The 20,761-nt window shown below is 39.9% G+C and overlaps 1 protein-coding gene across 2 annotated transcripts in view; it reads right to left on the bottom strand.

Annotated features, from left to right (window-relative positions):
• The window catches only part of LOC119775623 (vitamin D3 receptor A), a 96,123-nt gene that overhangs the window by 10,258 nt on the left and 65,104 nt on the right, over positions 1 to 20,761 (bottom strand). For both annotated transcript variants that reach the window (XM_038273673.1, XM_038273674.1), the window contains exons 5-6: positions 4,021 to 4,205; positions 1,798 to 1,897 (exon numbers count right to left, since the gene is read on the bottom strand). In XM_038273673.1, coding sequence (XP_038129601.1) covers positions 1,798 to 1,897; positions 4,021 to 4,205 — 285 coding nt within the window. The remainder of the gene's footprint in view (positions 1 to 1,797; positions 1,898 to 4,020; positions 4,206 to 20,761) is intronic.

Below are 20,761 nucleotides of genomic sequence, written 5' to 3'. Positions count from 1 at the left end.
AGCAGATTGAGAAGGATTTGAAGTAAGAAAATGCAGCAAAAATATTCAAAATTAAATAAGAGGTTGAAAATAAGCTTTGAAGATGCTATTTTATTAGAATCACACATTTTCTTCTGGATCTGCTCTAAACTGAAATAAGCAAATTAGACAATAATAATAATACGTTCACTTCTAAAGCAGCAGAAGCAGCTAGTAGACATGCAACTGGATGACGCGCAACAAGCAAAAAGTCCTGCAGCGTGTTTTGAGCAGCAGGAGCAGCGCCTCTCGAGCTTCTGAGCATCTGATGCGAACGGAATTTGTACAAGCATCAAAAATGAAGCAGCACGTGCATTTTTGCTGCTCCTGCCGCTTGCTGTTTGAACATAGCATTAGATTTGATTTTGTTTATTTTCTTTAAACCAGTTAAAACTTAAAACCTCACTTTTGAATATAGTCCTTAGAAAGTATAACTATTAAAGTAACAGACCTTTGGATCTCTGCTAACTAACACAGAAACACAGAAAAAACCCACAAACCAATTCATGTCAACAAAAATACATAAATAAAATATAAGGTACATCTTTTTTATTCCTGACACCGTACTGTGAACTAACTTAGCTAACTAAATCACTATAAGTGAAGTAAGGGAGTTTTTCCTCTCCACTGTCGCTACAAGTATGCTTAGTGTGAGGGATTGCCCTTGACTCAATGAGTCGATGCAATCAACTGGTTTTCTCTTAGATAATAAACTTTGAATCAATTTGACTGGAGGATGTGGTTGAACTGTTAAGTGCCTTGAGATGACTTGAGTTGTGAATTGGCGCTTTATAAATACACTGAATTAAATTAAATTGAATAAGCTCATGGAAAAGCAAAAAACAGAAAAAGAAAGCAAACAATTAACACGGATAATAAATATACAAATAAAGCCCAAAGTGATAAATTCTAAAAGATTGGTTTAATTTTCCAATTATAACTCCAAGAATTACGGAAGCCGAGGGCGCCGTGTCCCTTTGGTACCTTTTCACTCGGATTTTCTCGAGCAAACGAGTTCTTTTTCCTATTATCTAAAGATAGCAAAAGTTTTCCCGTGATAACGGTATGATTGGTGTGAGTTAAAACCGACTAAATACTGCAATAGCGGGAGATGATTTAGAAGTCATGGCAGCCTATGTGTCATTCTGTAAATAATCCCAATTTTTAACTTTTAGGTAACAAGATGACGTTGTTGGTTTGATTATTATTTTTCCACTTTCCATTCCGATTCATAAGCAATTAGAGCTATGCCTCCGATGACTTAGCTCCTGGTGTTTTCTGAACAGCCCCGGTGTTACGCCTGTAACAGGTATATAATGCATTAACCCCCAAAATGAGTCCAGATTCAAGCTTTTAATAACAAAACAGATTTGTTTCTGTATCCAATGCTATCCCATCATCCACCGCGACCTGACAATGAGTAAAAAGGAATCTAAAAAACTGATTATTTGCACACAAGCGTTACCGCAACTGCAGAACTATGGGCACCGCAGGCATGGATGGACTGGGAATCCAGGGCTCTTGGCCAGCCTCATTCATTACTCATACAGGTTAATCATCCCGTTATCTCGAGAAATAAATAACTGTATTCTCGTGATAACAAGATAGTTATGTCATTATCTCAAGAAGGCAAAGGAAAAAAAAATTTGAGTACGACTGCTTTAAAGAATTGATCTTGCAGGTTAAACTCTAGCTGGGACACTGACAGCAGCGTTGAATGAAATAGTTGATAGACGAGAAGAAGCATGAAAGAAAAGAAAGAGTTATTATTTATCTCACCAGGTGAGTGATTGAATGAATCAGAGGAGGCATCAGACAGTGAGTGAAGGGAGGCAGCTCTGCTGGCACTGCGTGTTACCGGGCCGTCACGCACTGGAGGCTGAAAAAAGGCAGAGAAACGGACATGAATATGTTAAAAGCTGCTTCTCCTGTGTCTCAGGCTGACCCAGGAGTTACAAAACAGTACACATAAAATAACATGCCTGCAGACATTAAGTAGGTTACCGTAAACTGGCTTTTATTTAAGGAGTTTGTCAAACTGTCAAGCGATAAACACACATATCATCCGGTAGGTTTTGTGAAAAACAGGCAATATTGTTTGGAAGGTAAAAAGCATGTCATTCGTCAATGGATGATGCGGAAAAAAACGGAGAATGATTTACTGAGGGCACAAACAGCTGAGTGCAAACAGGCAAACAAACTAAAGACTTGAATATTTGCGGCAGTGAGAGGAGAAAATTCCTCCAGCCTCCACTTGAACCGCCAGGAGCTCCGAGGCTTTTATGTAGTCCTGGTATCCAGATCTGTGTCGGCCTATTCCTTTGTTTATCTACGAATTAATTTTAGGTCTTCTTATGTAAACATATCTGGCTGTTGTTACCGGGGCATTTGTTTTATTTATCTCGAACAAGTACTAAGATCCTTTTTAATTCCCTCTTGAGTTTCCGAACATAATTGAAATCTGCTGCTAAGTTGATGTTTTCTTTGTATGGATTTGTCCGCTTGTGGTTTTCTCCTAGTTAAGTGCAACACCTACAGCTCGATAATGGGAGATCTCACTCGTCGGCTGCTCGGTAACAGCGTGCCCGTGGCTGCCTGCATAGCGTGCAGTGCTGCAATCATACTTGACGCTAATAAATCACGGAGTCTGTGAGACTTTCTCAGACATTCCAGTTATTCTTGACTCTCCTCCTCATTAGCTCTGGTCAGTCCTGTTGTTGTGGGCCACTAGAAGAATCCCGTCTGATCTAGTTCAGAAAACATTAATAAATTCTTTGTAATGTGAGTTACTGATGTCAACTAAACTGGAAACACGAGTAAAAGGATGACAGCAGGAGCCACAGTTGTATAGAGCGCTTTGTGAGGACACTTTGAAATCTTTGCTTGTTAACAAAACAAACATTCCCACAAACATTGGCATACCTACAATGGAAGGAAAGACAAGGATAAACTAGAAAATTGTGGTCTGTATTTGTTCCTTAACTCAAATTTAAACCCTTGTCTTCATAATTTACCATATTAGCAAAACAAGTCAGTCAGTGTGTCATTTCATCTCAGTATAAAAGCAGCAGGAATGCAGAAATAAGACCAAGGATGGGTTATAAATCAATATCCCAAGGTCTGCTTCATGAAGAGCCGTTTAATTCATCGTCTTAAAATAAAACAGGAGGCTGCAACTGCAAACCTTAGCAGAGCACCAGTGTGGAGCTGCACCGACAGTCATGGTAAGCTGAGCTTATAGAGACGCCGCCAAAAGGCCCCTGATGGTGCAGGAGGTGCTGCAGGCTGCAAAGCGGCTGAAAGAAGCATTGCTTTTAAAAGAAGCAGGTACACAGGACGATAAGTCCAACGATAAAGCTAAGTGCAAAACGCTTTGAGTGGTTTTTAATCAACACTGTATATAACCATTAACTCCATCCATGTTGGTGGCAGCATCATGCTGGTGGGATTTATTTTCGAAGGGAAGTCCTGAAAGCAAAACTATACTAAAGAAAAGGCAGGGATTCCCCCTTTCACAAGATAAAACCTGAAACATCAAACTACAGCTAAGAACTGAAATAGTTTAATAAAAATATATCTTTATTAAAATAAAAAAGCCAAATATCCATCCTGACATGTTGTGGCACATTTTAAAACCATCTAAGTGACTAAATTAAGCTATTTATGAAGGTGAATATATTAATATTTCTGATTCTGATTCTAAAGTAATAAAATAGAAGTAAAACAAAAAGCAGAATAAAAGCAAGAAAACATAAATTCTACCTCAAAACAGAAAGCAGCTCTAATAGCCGAAAAACATCCTTATGAAAAAATTCAAACACAAGGGGGCTAACTAGAAATGCACAAAACACTTCAGGGTTTCTTAATTATATAAAACTGCTTCTGGGTCCATCATATATAACTCCAAAAAATAAAACAAAGATTAAAGCAGGAGGAAATGTGAAAAGCGTGTTTTTACCTATGCTAATGTGAGAGATGCTTGACATTTTAAAGTGGACTGACCCTGAAGCGTGAGAAGTCAGAATAGGAGGCATCGTAGGTCTTATGGTGAGCTTCCACCAAGCTGGAGATCATCCGGGCCTGCTCCTCGTTCAGCCGGGGCCTCTGCGCCTCCCGGGCTGCCTCTTCTTCTTTTCTCTTCATTATCATTTCCCTTTTCCTCTGAACCTCCTCATCCGTCAGTATGACTGCAGGTAGAGAGATTTCAATATGTCAAAACAGGTAAGGTCATTTTCATTTGATTTACAACATATTATTTAAGGTAGGTACATGTTACTAAAATACAATTTACACAATAACATAGTGTCATCAGCGATCATCTTTATTTAGGTCAAATAAAGACATCCAATTAAGTTCGTTGCATCTGACCTCCTTCAGAAGCTCCTCGTGTTTAAACTGATTTCTTTCTTGTGAAGTTCTATTGCTGAAAGTTATCTATCAGGGTTTCTCTGTAATCTTTCTTCTCACTTAGAGTAAATGGCAGTGTAATAGTTTGTGATTGAGCTTAATAAACCCTGCTCCTGTAGTGACACCCAAAACACGCTAAAACCAGACACTGTGGATGTAGGACAGGTCCCAGAAAACAAAGAGAAGGAGGATAAAATTATCACTTCTTGAGGTTTACTTTCGAATGGGTATCAGCAGTCTCTGAATAATACAAAAAAACAATAAGAAAACTAAATACCACAACAAGTGGTTCACCACATTATTGCTTAAAGTAGCTCTACCACTTTACCCACTGCAGAGGCAGATATTTTACATAACGAAGGCCAGAGAGTCATTGCGGAGCACATCAGCAGCAGGATATGGAACTTTACTGCTCATCAGGCAGCTGAACTTTTGAAAAAACATGTTTCTTCTTCTAAACTGTTTACATTTGATCACGGATGCACTTTAAGAAAAGGAAATGTCACGAGAGCTGTACAAAACAAAATTAAGTTTTGTATACACTTTGTATATACAAAATGACAAGAAAAGTTGTTTAAGTCTAAGTTATATTATGGCCTTTGTTTGTACATCTCCACTTAAAGGTATTGAGGAATATCTTTTATTTCTAGGTGGATCATCTAAATAAGTTGACTTCCTAATTGTTAATCATTCTGGTGATATGTCTATGCAAGGCCGTCCTGAGTGCTCGTCCAGTTAGCTATCTTTTTCTGCGCATGCACACTTTCAGGCGTTTATCTGTGGTGAGCTTCTGTTTCAGACAGTCATTGAAGTTCACATTTCTCACCGTGGTTCTTTAAAAATGGCAGAGGGTTGTAAGATAAAAAATGTCTACGAAGTGTATGAGAAGAAAAGAAAGCCCTCAGAAGAGGCAGATATATCCCAGAATGCTTTGTGCGGAGAGCTCTCCTAACAAAGCATTATGGAATTAACTGTCACAGCGGCCCACTATTGCGATTAATAACAAAGATGGCGCAGGCACCGCACCGTGGAGGTGGAGTTATGTGACCAACGGGAAGCAAAAAGCAGTGATCATCTTTCCGAACAGGAAGTTAACTTAGTTTGCTATAAAGTCTACTATATAGTCCCTGCTCTATATAGTGATTGAGGGATTTAGGGATTAGTCTGCTTCGATGGACTGGCGACCTGTCCAGAGTGTACCCCGCCTCTCGCATGTAGACAGCTGGAGATAGGCAAAAGCACCCCACTTGGGATAAGCAAGACAGAAAATGGATGGATGGATGGATGGATGGATGGATGGATGGATGGATGGATGGATGGATGGATGGATTAGGGCGGACATGTAGGACAGTAAGCTTGTTTGAGCTATGAGAACAGACGCTTTTAAACAGAGTGTGAGTGAGGAGAAATGGGCTTGTGCATGCGTAATAGGCATGCGGGAGCAGGTACAGGGTTGTACGTGTGCATTTTTTTTTTTTATGAGATGACGGTGTGTCTTTTTAAAAAAATTAGCATAAACACCTTTAAGTTCTGCAGGAAGTCTCCAAACATTCAGTGAACAGTGAGTCAGGTCATGATGCTGTTTGATTTTTTTAGCTTTTAACATGATGCAGCCTGGACTGCAATATGAGGAGAATGAGGAAATCACTGGTAAATGCATCCATGAGCATCAAATGACTCATTACAACTCTGCATTACAACTATCCCCTTCCTGTCATCTGCAGAAAGACTCAGATGAGTCTGCAGTGTTGACACGATATTTGGTACTGATAAGTGGTGTTGGGTACAACAGGAACAAACATCTCATCTTTAATTCATAGTTCCCATGTAACGTCACATATCTGTCGCTACTGACCATATTAGTAAGCAATGTGAAACATTTTATAGGAGATCACTTTAGTACGGTGTGAGAAACAGAAACCATTGCTTTGCACTGAGTCAGATCTGCTGCAGAAGAAGTGGCCAGAATGAAAAAAGCTGCTTATTTTTAAAAGCCAATAAACTTTTAGAAAATGTTTCTTTTGACAGTTTTACTTCAATATATATGAATTCTAATTGATATGAAATGGAATTTGTGAAAAAATTGAGAAAATATATGTGATGTATACAGGGTTTAAACACTAAACAAAGCAATTAAGCTGGTCGAATTAAGGGGAAATAAAATAATATAATACAATTTTTTTATATTCATAGTAATATATTAGTGGAGTTTTTCAAGGTATCACAGAATCTGACTTCCAGAACATTTAGTAAGTAAACCAATATGTTTTAAGCTAGTTGTGCAATGCTAGTTACTTTTCAACACTAGTGTTTATGTCTTACCTGCTCTATTATGAATAAATATCAATATGAAGCGAGCCATGTGCACTGGCTCTTGGCGATAGCTAAGCCAATAAGATGTGTAGATGTTTTAGTAAACTCAGAAGAGTAGTGGGAGGTTGGGTGGGTAAATAATCTTTGGTGCTGAAGACATGCTAAGAATCTCTAACAAAGAAAAACCTGGTTTATGCTCAGAAACCGGGTCGTCTGACTGTGTGTCGCAGATATGCCTCCTCCCAAAGACACCCTGGTGCACCTCCCGAAAATAGAGTGGCAGAGAGGAGAGAAAGGAGGCCTCTGATTAGTCACTCCTACTTCCGCTCTACACTATGTGTATTTCCTGTTTGGGACCTTGCCAGCGTGTTTTGTTTGTATGACCGCCATTGTGGAAAACATGGACCAGCTAGAAGAGCATGTCGGCGAAGAAGGGAGGAAGTACCCACATCTGTACGACTCGTTCTCTAAATCACAAGGACAGCACATATACGAGCAATCCAGTTGCCCTTTTTGTTTAATGACCTCCGTTAACAGAAGAGAAACACGCCACCCATCACACCCACAATCCTAGCTAATTCGCAATTGTCCCTCTAACCCAATGTACTGCTGTTCTGAACCTGTTCTGGTCCAGAACAGGTTCCTAGACACCCAGTCTACTGCCAGACCATGGGCATTAGGAAGGTCAGCAGACACCACTGTTTCCACTCCTGTTCCGTTAATAAAAGCTCTTTTGATGGTCTGCGTGCGCACATCTGACCAGTAGATGAGGAACTCCACGGCATCATAATCCACCACGGTCAAATTATCTATGTCCGGCATGGTAAAGGAGATGATGTAGTTGTAGTAAGGGTTCCACGTGGCGTGGAATAAAATAGCACAGACCACGCTTCGAAATTGGGCATATATCAAAAATATCTGCGTCATACCTGCAACAAGCTCACTGAGACACACTACTGCGGGAGTATAACCAGCCCTTTAGACTTAACTTTTTTCTAAGTTTAAGTCTAAATTTTTAGACAAACAATATCAACTACAAATTTGGATTAGTGATATATTACTGTGTCTAGGTGTCCTAAAGCACAAAACATGAAGATACTTTGTCAAAATACTGAGGTTAGTCCATTGGAACCCCATATAGGAAGTCTGATGGTCACTGCCATGACTGTTACAGCATTCACTGCCCCTGCATGCCAAAACCTTTATTAATCGCTTGACTTTTTGCCATAGTAAACAATTAGCTATGACTTTCTGAACTATGGAGAAAGGCAGACTGACCAACAGCATGACACCCAGACAGATTAAAGCTGCCAAGAAGACAAGCTGTTATGGCAGAGCCCCAAAATGATGGGGTCACCACATGCTAAAAAGGACTGGCAAATCTGCAAATTTGGCAGAAAAGGATGCAGAGAAAAAATAGCCAACCTTTAAAATCTCCATACAGTTATTTTATTTAATTAGGCATTTTAAGATTACAAAACGCTTTGTTTTCTGGTAATCAGCTAATTTACAACGCCTCTTTAATCTCTTAGGGTGTGCTTAAGGGTGTAAGAAAATAAACTTCTTGTTTACCCATCAATAAAGGTGGGGCAGACTCAAGATACAGCTGTAAATTATTGCTCTATTGGGTTCAGTGTCTGGTCTGTCAAACATTTAAACACAGGGAAAGGTCAGGACTTACATCACCAGCCAAGTGACAGACAACATTCTCTGCTTTTAGAAACACAAAAGCCAAGCCTTGTCTTTAGCTTTAGAACCTTCAGTTATTTCACATTTCCTTGGTTCAAAATATATTTTTTAATTCTCAGTTTTCCTCTAGCTTGTTTCTACAATGTAGAACAGTAACAGAAATAAAGAATAGCATCCAAATTATTACAGGTAATGTGAAGCCGTCTTAGACACACAACATCAACAACTACAGGCCCAAACAAAGCAAGCAAAGGACTCTGCTAAACAGGATTATCGGGGCTTTTATTTCTATTAAGACCCCTGTCATTAATTAGGCTTTGGGTGCACTCCAGTGCCCATCTTTTCCTAAGCCAGAAACGGCCAGCCAAGACCCACTCCTTGTGGTAAGGGTATTCAAGTAGGCCGAGTTTGGTGAAAGTTTGGCTCAGGGGATCAAAGCTGCTATTCTCAGCCTGAAGCTTGATTGGACAACTTCTTCTCTTGCCAAGGTGGAGAGCTGGAGGCATCTTTAAAGAAAGAGTCCACAAAAGAACGTTCAAAGGAACATCTTGACCACCAACAGTGTTTTGGCAATTATTATTCAGGAGTTTACCAAAAGACAGTATTTTGGTTTTTTAAAAAGTACTGACTAGATGTGGTGCTTGGCATGGCACAAAAGAGAGGCAAAGGAAAGGAAAGAAAAGACATAAATGAGAGCAAGCAGAGAGATGCGGATTTAGTCAAGAAATAACTAAATCAGGTTTTCCGCAATCCCACTAAAGCAAGAGATGTTGGTGAAAGAGGCAAAGACAGAGAACCCCTAGAAAGGAGGCCAGAGGTTTACTGTTGGCTTACACATTAACCAGCCAACCAACAGTGGATGCTGCTAACCTTTAGATATAGTGTGATATATGTCAAGAAGCAATTGATGTGTAGCCAATTTGTTTGCCCTATTGCTCCAGGCTGGTGCTTTCAAGTGGTTAAATTTAGGTCAGTGAGGCATCAAGGCACCTACAAATTCATGTAGGACGCAAGATAGTTTATCGACAGAACATCATGAGAGCAAAAATGGTAGGACAACCTGGTGATAAAAAAGACAGTTTACAGCGCCTACTCAACTTCTGCAGGGTTTAATCTTACCATTGCCTTCTGTGTCTTCTATCAAAGGGCAAAGTAGGATCATTTATTTATGTTCAATAAATTTAAGTCTTGATTGATTTTACTGATAACCCAAAATAGTTTCCATCCTTTATGAGGCAAACAATCCAGATCTGTCCATCTGGTCACCTTTCAAAAATGTCACAATTCCAGATTATAACAATATCTAACTGGGATTTTATGTGACCCATCAACAGAAATGAGGACATATTTCTGACATGAAACTAAAATAACACATTTAATCAAAGATGTTTTTAGGCAAATTTTCAACTGATAACCAGACAAATTAGTGTTGAAATAAATTTATTTTAAAACCAGTAACAAGTTTCTAAAAAAACAAAACAAGAAAGAGAAAAAAGCTGCTATCCTCAGCTAGCCTGATGCAAAGAAAAGGACTATGCTCTACAAACTTTTGTCAAGAGTAGAAACTATAATGTTATAATGTTTCCACAAATGCCAGTTTGCTGAAATACTTAATGACTTCGGTTGCAGACTGGGAGTGCCTTCCCACCAAACCTTTGGGACTTTTTAATCTTGCCATAGTCCATTTTCTGGAGTGTTGTGAACCAAACAGTTGACCCAGAAGAAGACAAGACTGTTCACTGGCAGGTTATCTAGCTCCTTTACCAGAGGCTAACCCAGCTCACAGTGCTTTCTCCACATGTCAGTGGATCAGCACCTTCCTTACTGACCAGCAGCAGTATAAGATCATCTTCTAAGCCTTGGAGCCCCAAGGGGCGTGTTCTACATATAACTCCTGATATAATTAGATAAAACTGCTATCATTGGTCTGATTTTGCACAGGAAGGTCCACAAATGCCATCAGAGCCACCTACAGCTAAAATCACCTAAACCTGTTGAGATGACAACATGGCGTCTACTGCGAATCACTTCTGGTACAGAGGAACAACTCTTTCTCAGGAACTGAGGTGTTCTTAGACAAAGGCACTGTTCAGAAGAAGCTACAGAAGACTGTACTTCCTGAAACAACTAAAGAATACAACCATCCACAGGATCACATGCCTGTCTTCTACACTGACATTATTCAGTATGTCCTGTGTTCTTCCATCAGTGTGTGGTTTGCATCATCCACAAAAAGGACAGGTCCAACTTACACCAAACTCTGGAGAGAGGATTATATAGCCTTAAATGGCCAAACTCTATCTTATATCAGAATTCTGATTGTTCCTGATGTTCCTAACAGAGCAGTTTGCTCAAAATCTGCAGTTTTTTTTATTGGTTCCTAGAATTTCTAAAAGTAGAATGGAAGGGAGATCTTTTAGTAATCGGGCTCCTCTCCTGTGGAACCAACTACCAGTTTTAGTCACAGGTCAGGTCAAAAGGTCACAGGTCAGTGTGCTCCATGTTTACAGAAGTAAAACTGACTGGTAGTGCCGGCGCGCATCTAGCGGTCCAACTATAAAAACTCAATCTTTTCAATATGGCTAAACATAAATACTGCTCTCGGCCTCATCATCTCCCATGGTTGTCGTTTTTCTTGTCACTTCTGCATAGCAAGACGCAGAATAGTGACCTTTGTTGGGTATTAATGATGTTCAGGTCGGATGAATCTGACCTAGGCGTTCAGACGTAGGTTGCATTTGAAAAGATAAGATTCCTATCGGATTCAGGACCACATAACCAAGTGGCCTGGGTCGGATTGGAAAAAATCAGATCTGTGTTGTTCAGACTGTCATGAAAAGATCAGATCCAGGTCGTATATAGGCAAAAAAAATTGGATCTGAGTCACTTCAGGCTGCGGTGTGAATGTAGCTAAAGTGTAGCAATGTTGCTAATCTGGTGCACCCCAAGGCTGCCTGTGGCTAAGTACAAAATCAGACCGGGTCAATCTGATACTTTGCATATTAAACTGAGATATGAATGGTTCCTCCCAACATCAAAAAAGTGGAGTAGGCTAAATAAAAAAGTTGCAAAAATACAGATAAATTAAGCACATAAGATGAATAAAAAATTGCTTCTTTAGCAAGGCTTTGTGCTCAACCTGAAACCTGAATCAAATAATTCTGTAAACACCTAAAAGCCTGAGAAGACTGTAACAGAACTAGAAATTCGCTTTCACAGATACTCTCCATCCAATCTTTATGTTTTGCTACTTTGCAAAAATAAATAAATTAGTCTCTACATGTGGACCTTTAATTGCAGTAAAATGTGTTTTTTTCATCTCGCTTTAACGTAATGACTTTTTTGTTGGTCTCCCGCAGCACATACATTGAAGTTTGTGGTTTTAACATGACAAAATGTAAAAAAGTTCATGAGTTTCAGGTACTTTAGCAATGCACTTCTTTTGATTCTACAGATTGGAAAAATATGCACTCTAAATGGTGGAAACTATTTGTTAGTATTCAATGGATTTACTATGTAAAATGTTTCTGTTTTAGAGGCTTCTCAAACTGCAGCCAAGTTCTCCAAGCACCTTTAAGTTGCACAGGGCCATCATAGATTTCCTTTCATGAAAAACTGCACGATGTAATATTTTCAGCCAAACGAGCCCCTGTCTCTAGCAATCAGACGAGTTAGACGTAAAAGTTGCCAAAAAAAATAAATAACTAAGACAGAGGATGAGGAAATAGAGGCCACTTGAAGGCCTTAGGCTAAGCATACAAATGTAATCGTTTGTGGTCTAAAATGTTCAAAACTCTCCTGTAATTCTAATCCTGTTCACAAATAGTGCAAGCATGAAAATGCCCTCTCACACACAAACACACACAGGCAAGTGGGGAGGTCTTTTCCTGGCATCTTTCTAACCTGTGTCAAATAAGGACAGGGTTTACAGGTTTACTAAGAGCTCAGCTGGCAGAGCCCATAGAGGGCTAGCAAAAACACCCACCTACACATAGAGCTGATCGGAGTGCAGATGTCTGTGACAGAGATGCAAATATAAAATATAAGATGCACTTATATACAAATGTGGTCCAGTTACAGAGAGACCCAATATTCCTGCTAAAAAATTAGCAGCTAAATAATGAGAATACTTAAAGGGAATTCATGGTGTCCACGTCGGCTTGACCACAGAGCCGGCGTGACGTAAACCTTGTCATGTGTCCCAGTCTGCAAGGTTCCTTCAGGACCCTCTGTGGCCAACCACATGTAGCTCAAACATTTGCAACCCTGTGGACTGAGTGGCCGCGCTATGTATGAGCCTGGATCGGTCTCCCTTTCAGGGAAAAAATACCAGACGGGGGCAGACCTCAAGCAGAAAAACAGCATTGTAGCCTGCTGTTATCCACACCTTCGTGATGCTCCACTAGAAGGACTCTTGACTGATGACATTCTGGTGGAAGGGAAGCATTAATGCGACGCGCTCAGAGCCGTGCAACAAATTCTACAAAGTCACAACCAGTTAGCACACTGGGAGACCCAGGAGGGGAAGCTAATTTGTCAGAGTAACCACCATCAAAGTGGGAGCAGCTCTTTAGACCAGGGTCAGACAAATTAGCATAGCTGCTTGCTTTACACTTGCTGATGCGTATTTAAGGCTAATGCTACGTTCACACCGAGTGCAATTTGAGCTGTAAAGCAGCTGCTTCATATTTGATGCTTGTTCACATTAAGGTAAGGCGTTGCGTAAAGTGTGTAAAGATGCATTTGTTGCTTCTGCTTCAATAGCAGTTAGCGGCTTTGCTATATTTGCTGTGATAAGTTGGTAAAATGTAGTTTTAATACGTTTTTAAGTAAGAATGTCCACATCAAAACATTGTATGTGCAGTCAGTTCATAAAGATTACAATCCTGCCTTAAAATAATATTTCGTACAGACCCCCACATACCGGCAATGTGCTGTTGTTTCGAATCCAGCAACAGCTGCCTCTGGCGCAGTTGCCTCTTGGAGTATTTTCCCCTACTGTTGGTGGAGGCTGGAAGTAGATGTTAGCGTTTTTTAAGTATGTGGTACAAACTGTAGGCAGCAGGATAATAAAACCGAACATATTTTGCCGACAGGTATCGACTTTCTAAGTTAATTTAGGCGTTAATAAACTCTTTCAGGGCGGTGATCTTAGTTCTCTGCATCAGAAGTGCTGTGTCTGTCTCCCTGCCAGCTCCCAGATCAGCTTTCTGATTGGTCGACGTGGCACGTCTATTTTTCCAACTCTAGCAGCTGCTGCTTGTGACACCCATCACACACCTCAGATGCTCATGAGGCGCTCCTTCAGCTGCTCAGATGCATCAAGATGCACTGCTCGAGACACGCTGCAGGACCTTTTGAAGTATGTCGACCACAGGCTTTAGATGTAAACCGGCTGCTTCTGCTGCTCAGATTGCGTTCAGTGTGAACGTAGCATAATGCTAAGGCCATAAAGCTTCTGTTTCAAGAGAAGTTAAGTATTCACCATCCTATGATGACAAACTTAATAGTAGCAGATTAAAAATATGAGTCTTAAATAGCACAACACAGTTCAACACACTAGATTAATGTCAGAAACCAGCCTGTTTATCTTCCTTTAATGTTCCTACAGAGACTGCTACAATAGCAAGACTTAAAAATATTGATTTAACTAAAAAAAAGACTAAACAATTCAATCATTTTAAAGATTCTAATATCTCAACTTAAGATGTTTGAAGGAACAAATGAGTCCCCATCCTTCTCCCACCCACTTGATGCCAATCTTTCCCAATGAAATACAAATATGTTCGTCTGTAACCTGCTTTTAATGAGCAAATCAACAGCTTGAACCTGTTGCTAAACATGCTAAATCAGTCTGTTCTGTTGCTGTGCACAAGCACTAGACTTTTAAAAACACTTCTAAACTTCCTCGCACCTTCCTAGTCTCACTCTCTCCCATTTCCACTCCCTTACTTGAGCTTATTGTCTGATGCTCTGGTAACTCATTCTACGCAAGAGAAACTCAGATGATGACTTAAATGCACAATCATCCACCCAGCTCAATTAAACTGGATGTTGTACCAAAGACCTAATAGCTGCTGGATAAGGAGATCATCAATGAGGAGACTCTAAAGTTGAAACAAGGCGTCACCCTGCATTTTCTGGGGGTTAGGAGACATTTTTTTCTCTCCTCACGTTGTCTAGTTCTTGTGTTACACCCATGCCTGGTGGTCTGCATGCATAACCAACAAGGTTAAGAATAACTGGAAACAAGCTGCCTTTCAAACACTGAGACAATGCTGTTTTTGTGACTCTTAACAACCATCTGGTTGGATAAAAGCAGAGTGAAAAACACTAATTGTATGAAGCTACTTCTTTGACCTAGGACTGAGTTTGCCATATGGTACCGCCGACCTAATGCATATGGACTGTAAACTCTATTACCCATTTCCTTGCTGTAAATAAGATCAGTTTTCACCAACCCATTGATTCTACTGCCTCCTGTTTCTTCAAGTATTAAATTAAGCTGCGTCTTCCTGACAAAACAAGCCACACTGACACCATATAGATTTAAAAACACTACTTACCAAGCACAGATCAAAAGTGATTTAGGGGCATGCTATTATTGCGTACTATTATTTTAGATTTCAGGCTGTTTTTATAATTATTTTGTGATTATCCTCCTATTATCAATATTAATATTTTACAACGTTACCATGTTATCCAGTCTATCGTTGTTTTTTCTTCATGGCTGCACCATAACTGCCGCTAAAAAGGGGACAAAAATAAAGTCAAAACAAATGTATATTTTATATATGACTGGCTTTACAAGGCAAGCCGTGTGCAGCATGAGAGCAGCGGCTCTACTGTAACTCAGAGGAAAAAAATGAATAAAACATCAGAGGATTTTCAGGCTGAGAAAGAGACAAAGATGCTACATCATGGCTTAAAATCAAAGCATCGCTGAAACTTGATTTTATTAACTGACATTTGTTCCTCCAGTTGAGGAGAAAAAACATTGACCAGTCCAAATAAGTCCAAAGTGTGGGGGGAAAATTCTGGAGCTGAATCTATTTTATTAACATGAACAGAGAAGGAAACAGGTGGAATAAATAGACTATAGTTTAAAATAGTCTATTTTAAACTTTTTGGAAATGTCCATTGCCTTTTGTGCCTTCTAGTTTTTTTCTTCTATTGTTTTCTTTGATTAAACATTTATTGTAAGACTGTCCAGAATTTCTGACTCAACTACATCCATTTTTTTATGTATGTGGTATAACCTCAGGAGTACAATTAATGAAACAAAGAAAGTGGAGATTTTTTCTTCCCAACCTCATGCTCCGCCACTAAGCTGTTATAATGTCACTATAACAAAAGAATAAAAATAAATGTGGAGGACTGTCTGAGATGAAATAAAAACTAACTGTGGCTTTTTTTCACATTCTGTCATAAAAATTTACTTTTCCACTACATGACTAAGTTTTCTGGGATCAGAGCAAAGCTCACTAAACTAAAAAAATACATAATTTTGGTTTTCACCACATGCTCAATATGCAAACCAATACTGCAGACGGAATAAACTAAAATATATGGTTTCTCCAGTGTTTGAAAGCGGAGGCCCCAATCAAATTCCAAGTATCTGATTCTGGTGATTTATTGCAACTTCCAATTAAGCAATTTCAAATATCCTTTCCCTATGGCTGTATGTATTGTCCTGAACATTATTTATTGGCTTTAATAACAAACAGTCCAAATCTAAGTTATTTTTACCCTTTAATGAGACATTCATGGACAGACAGACTACACTAGGGGCTGCAGAGCCCTCTCTGTCCGTGTCACATGATCTTCTCTAAAATGCTGACAGTCTGAGGGAATATCAGTTTTTTTTTTCTCAGTTTTTTTTTTTACAGATGTACTCAAACCCCACTGTGACGGGGTTCTATTATGACTAGGTCAAACATAAATGACTGGCCAAGGCCGGAGATCACTTTAGTGACTTTTTTCTTCTGGTGAACAAAGATGGTTGGTGCAGAATATTTACAAGGACGTCCAAGGCATGTTAAAATCAGACAAACAGCAGTATCTTCAATGTCAGAGTCATCACCGTCAGTGTGACTTCAGGAGTCCAGCCACAGACTGCCTTCCAGAGGAACAGAGCCCTGCTTTTAAAGCTACGGGCTCCGCCCACAGGAGGCAAAAAAAACTAAGCAATTACTTCTAACTCAAATAAACTCTTAGGTATACAAAAATAATGATAATAATAAAAATAACAAAAGAAATACAAATGGGAAAACACAAAATAAACTTGTAATCAAAACTAAAATACTCAATTTAATAGAAAACAGTACGTTCTGATGACATCACTATGTCATCATATCATCATGTGACTCCCACCCGGCGCGCCAAAATGGTCACATCTTAAAACAGAAACTAGATGTTTCAGCCAAGCACTTCAGCAGATTGATTTGTTAAGACTGATGAAGAAACCAGCTTTGCATGTCAACCTCGGACATTTCTTTAAAACTTTATATGAAGTAAAAGCAGGGCTGCAGAGTCCGGACGTCATCAGTGAGCGAGTTGAATGTGACTCAGATTCATATTTTACTGTAACTTTAAAGTTATTGTGTTTTTAAGCAAAATAATGTGGCTGGATTTATCTGAAATATTAAAATAGGGTTTGGTATGAGATAAGCTTAAAGTCATAGAGAAATAATATTTAAATGTCAAATCATTCTAGCTTAAACATGTATGTAAATGTACTCATTTAAAAAAATCCTGTCTTAAAATCTGTGGGGTTTTTTTGTTATCTTATGCAGGCCCTTTAGTTATATGTCAGCCTGAACACCTAAATTCAGCCAATCATATATCAACGGTCATCTGTCAATAACATTTTTTTCGGTCATAGCATCTTGATTCATATGTCGCAGCTAATATACGCAACAGTTGAAATAAGAAATAAGAATAATCTACTTTCCCATTGAGTTCCGTCCCAGTGTTCACTGGGATGGACGTCTGTGCCTTCAGCAGGTGTAGAGCTAACAGAACTGGCAGCGTTGAGAGGCAAGGGCTCAAACATGTACGGCTGTAAGCCTTCTACACCAAACCAAGCTTCTGCCACCCTGGCGTCCTCTTCCACAACAACTTTGTCCCCGCTTTCCTCCTTTAAATAAAAAATGTAAGACGGAGGAGACTCATCCACGACCTCTGACACAAAACTCTCCTCCTCTTGCATGTTTCTGCTGTCCATAGCGTTCCTTGACAGTGTTGTTGTTAAGTGCTCCTTGGTCCCAATGTAATTTCCCATTGGGAATCTACTAGCACTAAGTTGCTAACTGGTTAGCAAGATGCTTCCGAGAATCCAGTCACAATCAAATGTGCTTGCAAACCTTCCACCACAACAATCCCGCCCCGTAGATAAACGACCAATAACGTTCACTATATTCACTCGTGTAAAGTCGTGTACCACTCGGAGAATTAGGAAATGCAATTTCCCTACGACTTTAAATCTTAAATAAGTAGAATTACATTCAGTAGGAATCAAATAATAATCAAATTATTTAAAATTTTCAGTAAATTGACATTTCGGAACATGGCGATGGTGGCTGACAAACCGCAGCAGAAAAACGCTCCTTTTTTTGGTTTATACCGAGTTACGCTGAACATGTCTGGAATCAAACCGTTGTTTTAAAGCTTATAGCCACTGCTCAAATAGTGCTACAAAGAATCTACAGTGATGTCTGGAATGCTTCTCACTTTTCACTGCCCTCCTGAAATACTCGGCGCTGCTGAGGACAGCAGGCTGCAGACGGACTGAGGAAGCTATCTACTGTTTATTAAAGCATTTTCAGAATATATCATAAGCACTGATCCTGATACCAAACCTTTATCAATGCATAATATCCTGTCCTGTTTGGACCTGTTCACTTCCTGTTTGGATTAACTGAGTGTGCAGCTGTTCAGAGGATCTCCATCTGAAGTTAAGTTATTTTCTCTGTGATATCTCTGTATCTAAGTAACTCTAACTGACTACTTTAAAACATAGCACCTTCTGCTGCACTTTTCTACTGAGCACTTGTCAGTTTCAAACGGTTTTATTTCTGATAGCAAGGAGTAGCTAGCCTAGGCTAGCGCTAGCTTAGCATTGCTATGGCTTCTCTCTCTCCCTCCCTTGACTCTTTTCCAACTCTTCCTTCTTCCTCTCCTCTCTCCTGCTCTCTGTGTCAGATGTTCAGTTATTCCTCTGCCTCCTTTAGTGATAATGGGATGTGTAATAAGTGTAGTATTTTTGTAGCTTTGGAGGCGAGGGTGTCAGAGTTAGAATCCAGGCTTCAGGCTGTTGAACATCCAGGAGTTAAAGTAGGCCCCCCACGTAGCTGTCCTCCAAAAGTGCCTGAGCAGCCAGGCGATTGGGTAACTGTACGCAGAAAGCGTAGTCGTGGATCTCTGCCCACTGGTCACCACCAACCCGTTCACGTTTCTAACCGGTTTTCCCCACTCAGTGACACACCCACTGAGAAGCCCACTCTGGTGATTGGCAGCTCCATAGTCAGAAACGTGGCATTAGAGACACCAGGGACCATAGTCAAATGTTTGCCGGGGGCCAGAACGGGCGACATCAAATCCTACCTGAAACTACTGGCTAAGGATAAGGTTAAATACAGTAAGATTGTTATTCCCGCTGGTGGTAATGACACCCGGTTACGCCGATCGGAGGTCACTAAAATTAGTGTTGCTTCGGTGTGTAAGTTTGCCAAAAAAATGTCGGACTCCGTAATTTTCTCTGGTCCCCTCCCTGATCTGACCAGTGATGACATGTTTAGCCGCATGTCGTCATTCAACCGCTGGTTGTCTAGGTGGTGCCCTGAAAACAACGTGGGCTACATTAATAATTGGCAATCCTTTTGGGGAAAGCCTGGTCTGATTCGGAGAGACGGCATCCATCCCACTTTGGATGGTGCAGCTCTTCTTTCTAGGAATCTGGCCACATTTATTAGTCCTCCAAAACCCTGACCACCCAGGGTGCAGACCAGGAAGCAGAGTTGTAGTTTAACACACATCTCTGCAGCTTCTCTACTGTTACCCACTCTTTACTCCATCCAGACAGTGTGTTGCCCACGACCAAAATCTAATAAATTAGCAAAGATTCCCAAAGGAGTAAATCATGATAATCTAATTAAAATCAAAATAACTCCAATTGGGGAAAAAGTTAAAACAATTAAATGCGGTCTGTTTAACATAAGATCGCTTTCCTCTAAAAGTCTACTAGTTAATGACTTGATTTGTGATAATCACATTGACTTGTTTTGCCTTACAGAAACCTGGCTGCAGCAAGAGGATTATGTGAGCATAAATGAGGCAACTCCTTCAAGCTATTTAAATTTTCACATCCCCAGAAGTTCTGGGCGAGGAGGAGGAGTAGCAACAATCTTCCAGTCTGACTTACTGATTACTCCCAAAACAATTAATACCTACAACTCTTTTGAACATTTAACCCTTAATTTCCCTGATCCAAATTTCAAGGCAAGAAAACCTCTTCTTTTTGTAACTTTGTATCGTCCACCAGGTCCCTACTCTGAATTTTTAGATGAGTTTTCAGAGTTCCTTTCTGATTTGGTATTAAATACTGACAGGGTCATCATAGTGGGAGATTTTAACATCCATGCTGACATTGAAGGCGATAGCTTAAGAGCAGCCTTTAATGCTATCTTAGACACTATTGGCTTTGTTCAAAATGTGAATAGTCCCACGCATTCTCATCTTCATACTTTGGATCTTGTGCTGACATACGGCATAGAATGTGAAGAAATAACAGTATTTCCTCACAACCCTGTCCTCTCTGACCACTTTCTAATAACCTTCAGGATTACTTTAACAGAGTTCTCCTCCCCCAAAAGAAGGTTCAATTTTAGTAGATCTTTATCAGATAGTGCAGTTATAAATTTTAAAGAATCTGCTTCACTTTCTCTCTCCTCTGTGTCACTGAGCAGTGCTGCAGAGTGCAAAAGCTTAGCTTATTCCCCTTCACAGGTTGATGATTTTGTTGATGGGGTTGCTAGTTCTCTGCGTATTGCCTTAGACAACGCAGCTCCTTTGAAAATGAAAACCATTAAAAATAGAAAGCTTGCTCCTTGGTTTAATGCAGAGCTGCATACTTTGAAGCAAAATGCTAGGAAACTGGAGAGAAAATATCGCTCCACAGGCCTGCGAGAGTCCTTCCTAGTCTGGAAAAATGGTTTACTGCTGTATAAGAGGACCCTTTGTAAAGCAAGAGCAGCATACTTCTCCTCATTAATAGAGGAGAATAAGAATAATCCTAGATTTATTTTTAATACAGTTGCCAAACTCACCCAGAGCC

Source organism: Cyprinodon tularosa, unplaced genomic scaffold (genome assembly GCF_016077235.1).
Source record: "Cyprinodon tularosa strain WSP-4 unplaced genomic scaffold, ASM1607723v1 ctg882, whole genome shotgun sequence".
Lineage (NCBI taxonomy): Eukaryota > Metazoa > Chordata > Actinopteri > Cyprinodontiformes > Cyprinodontidae > Cyprinodon > Cyprinodon tularosa.
The sequence above is the reverse complement of the archived record's forward strand: the minus strand, read 5'-3'. Positions and strand labels throughout refer to the sequence as shown.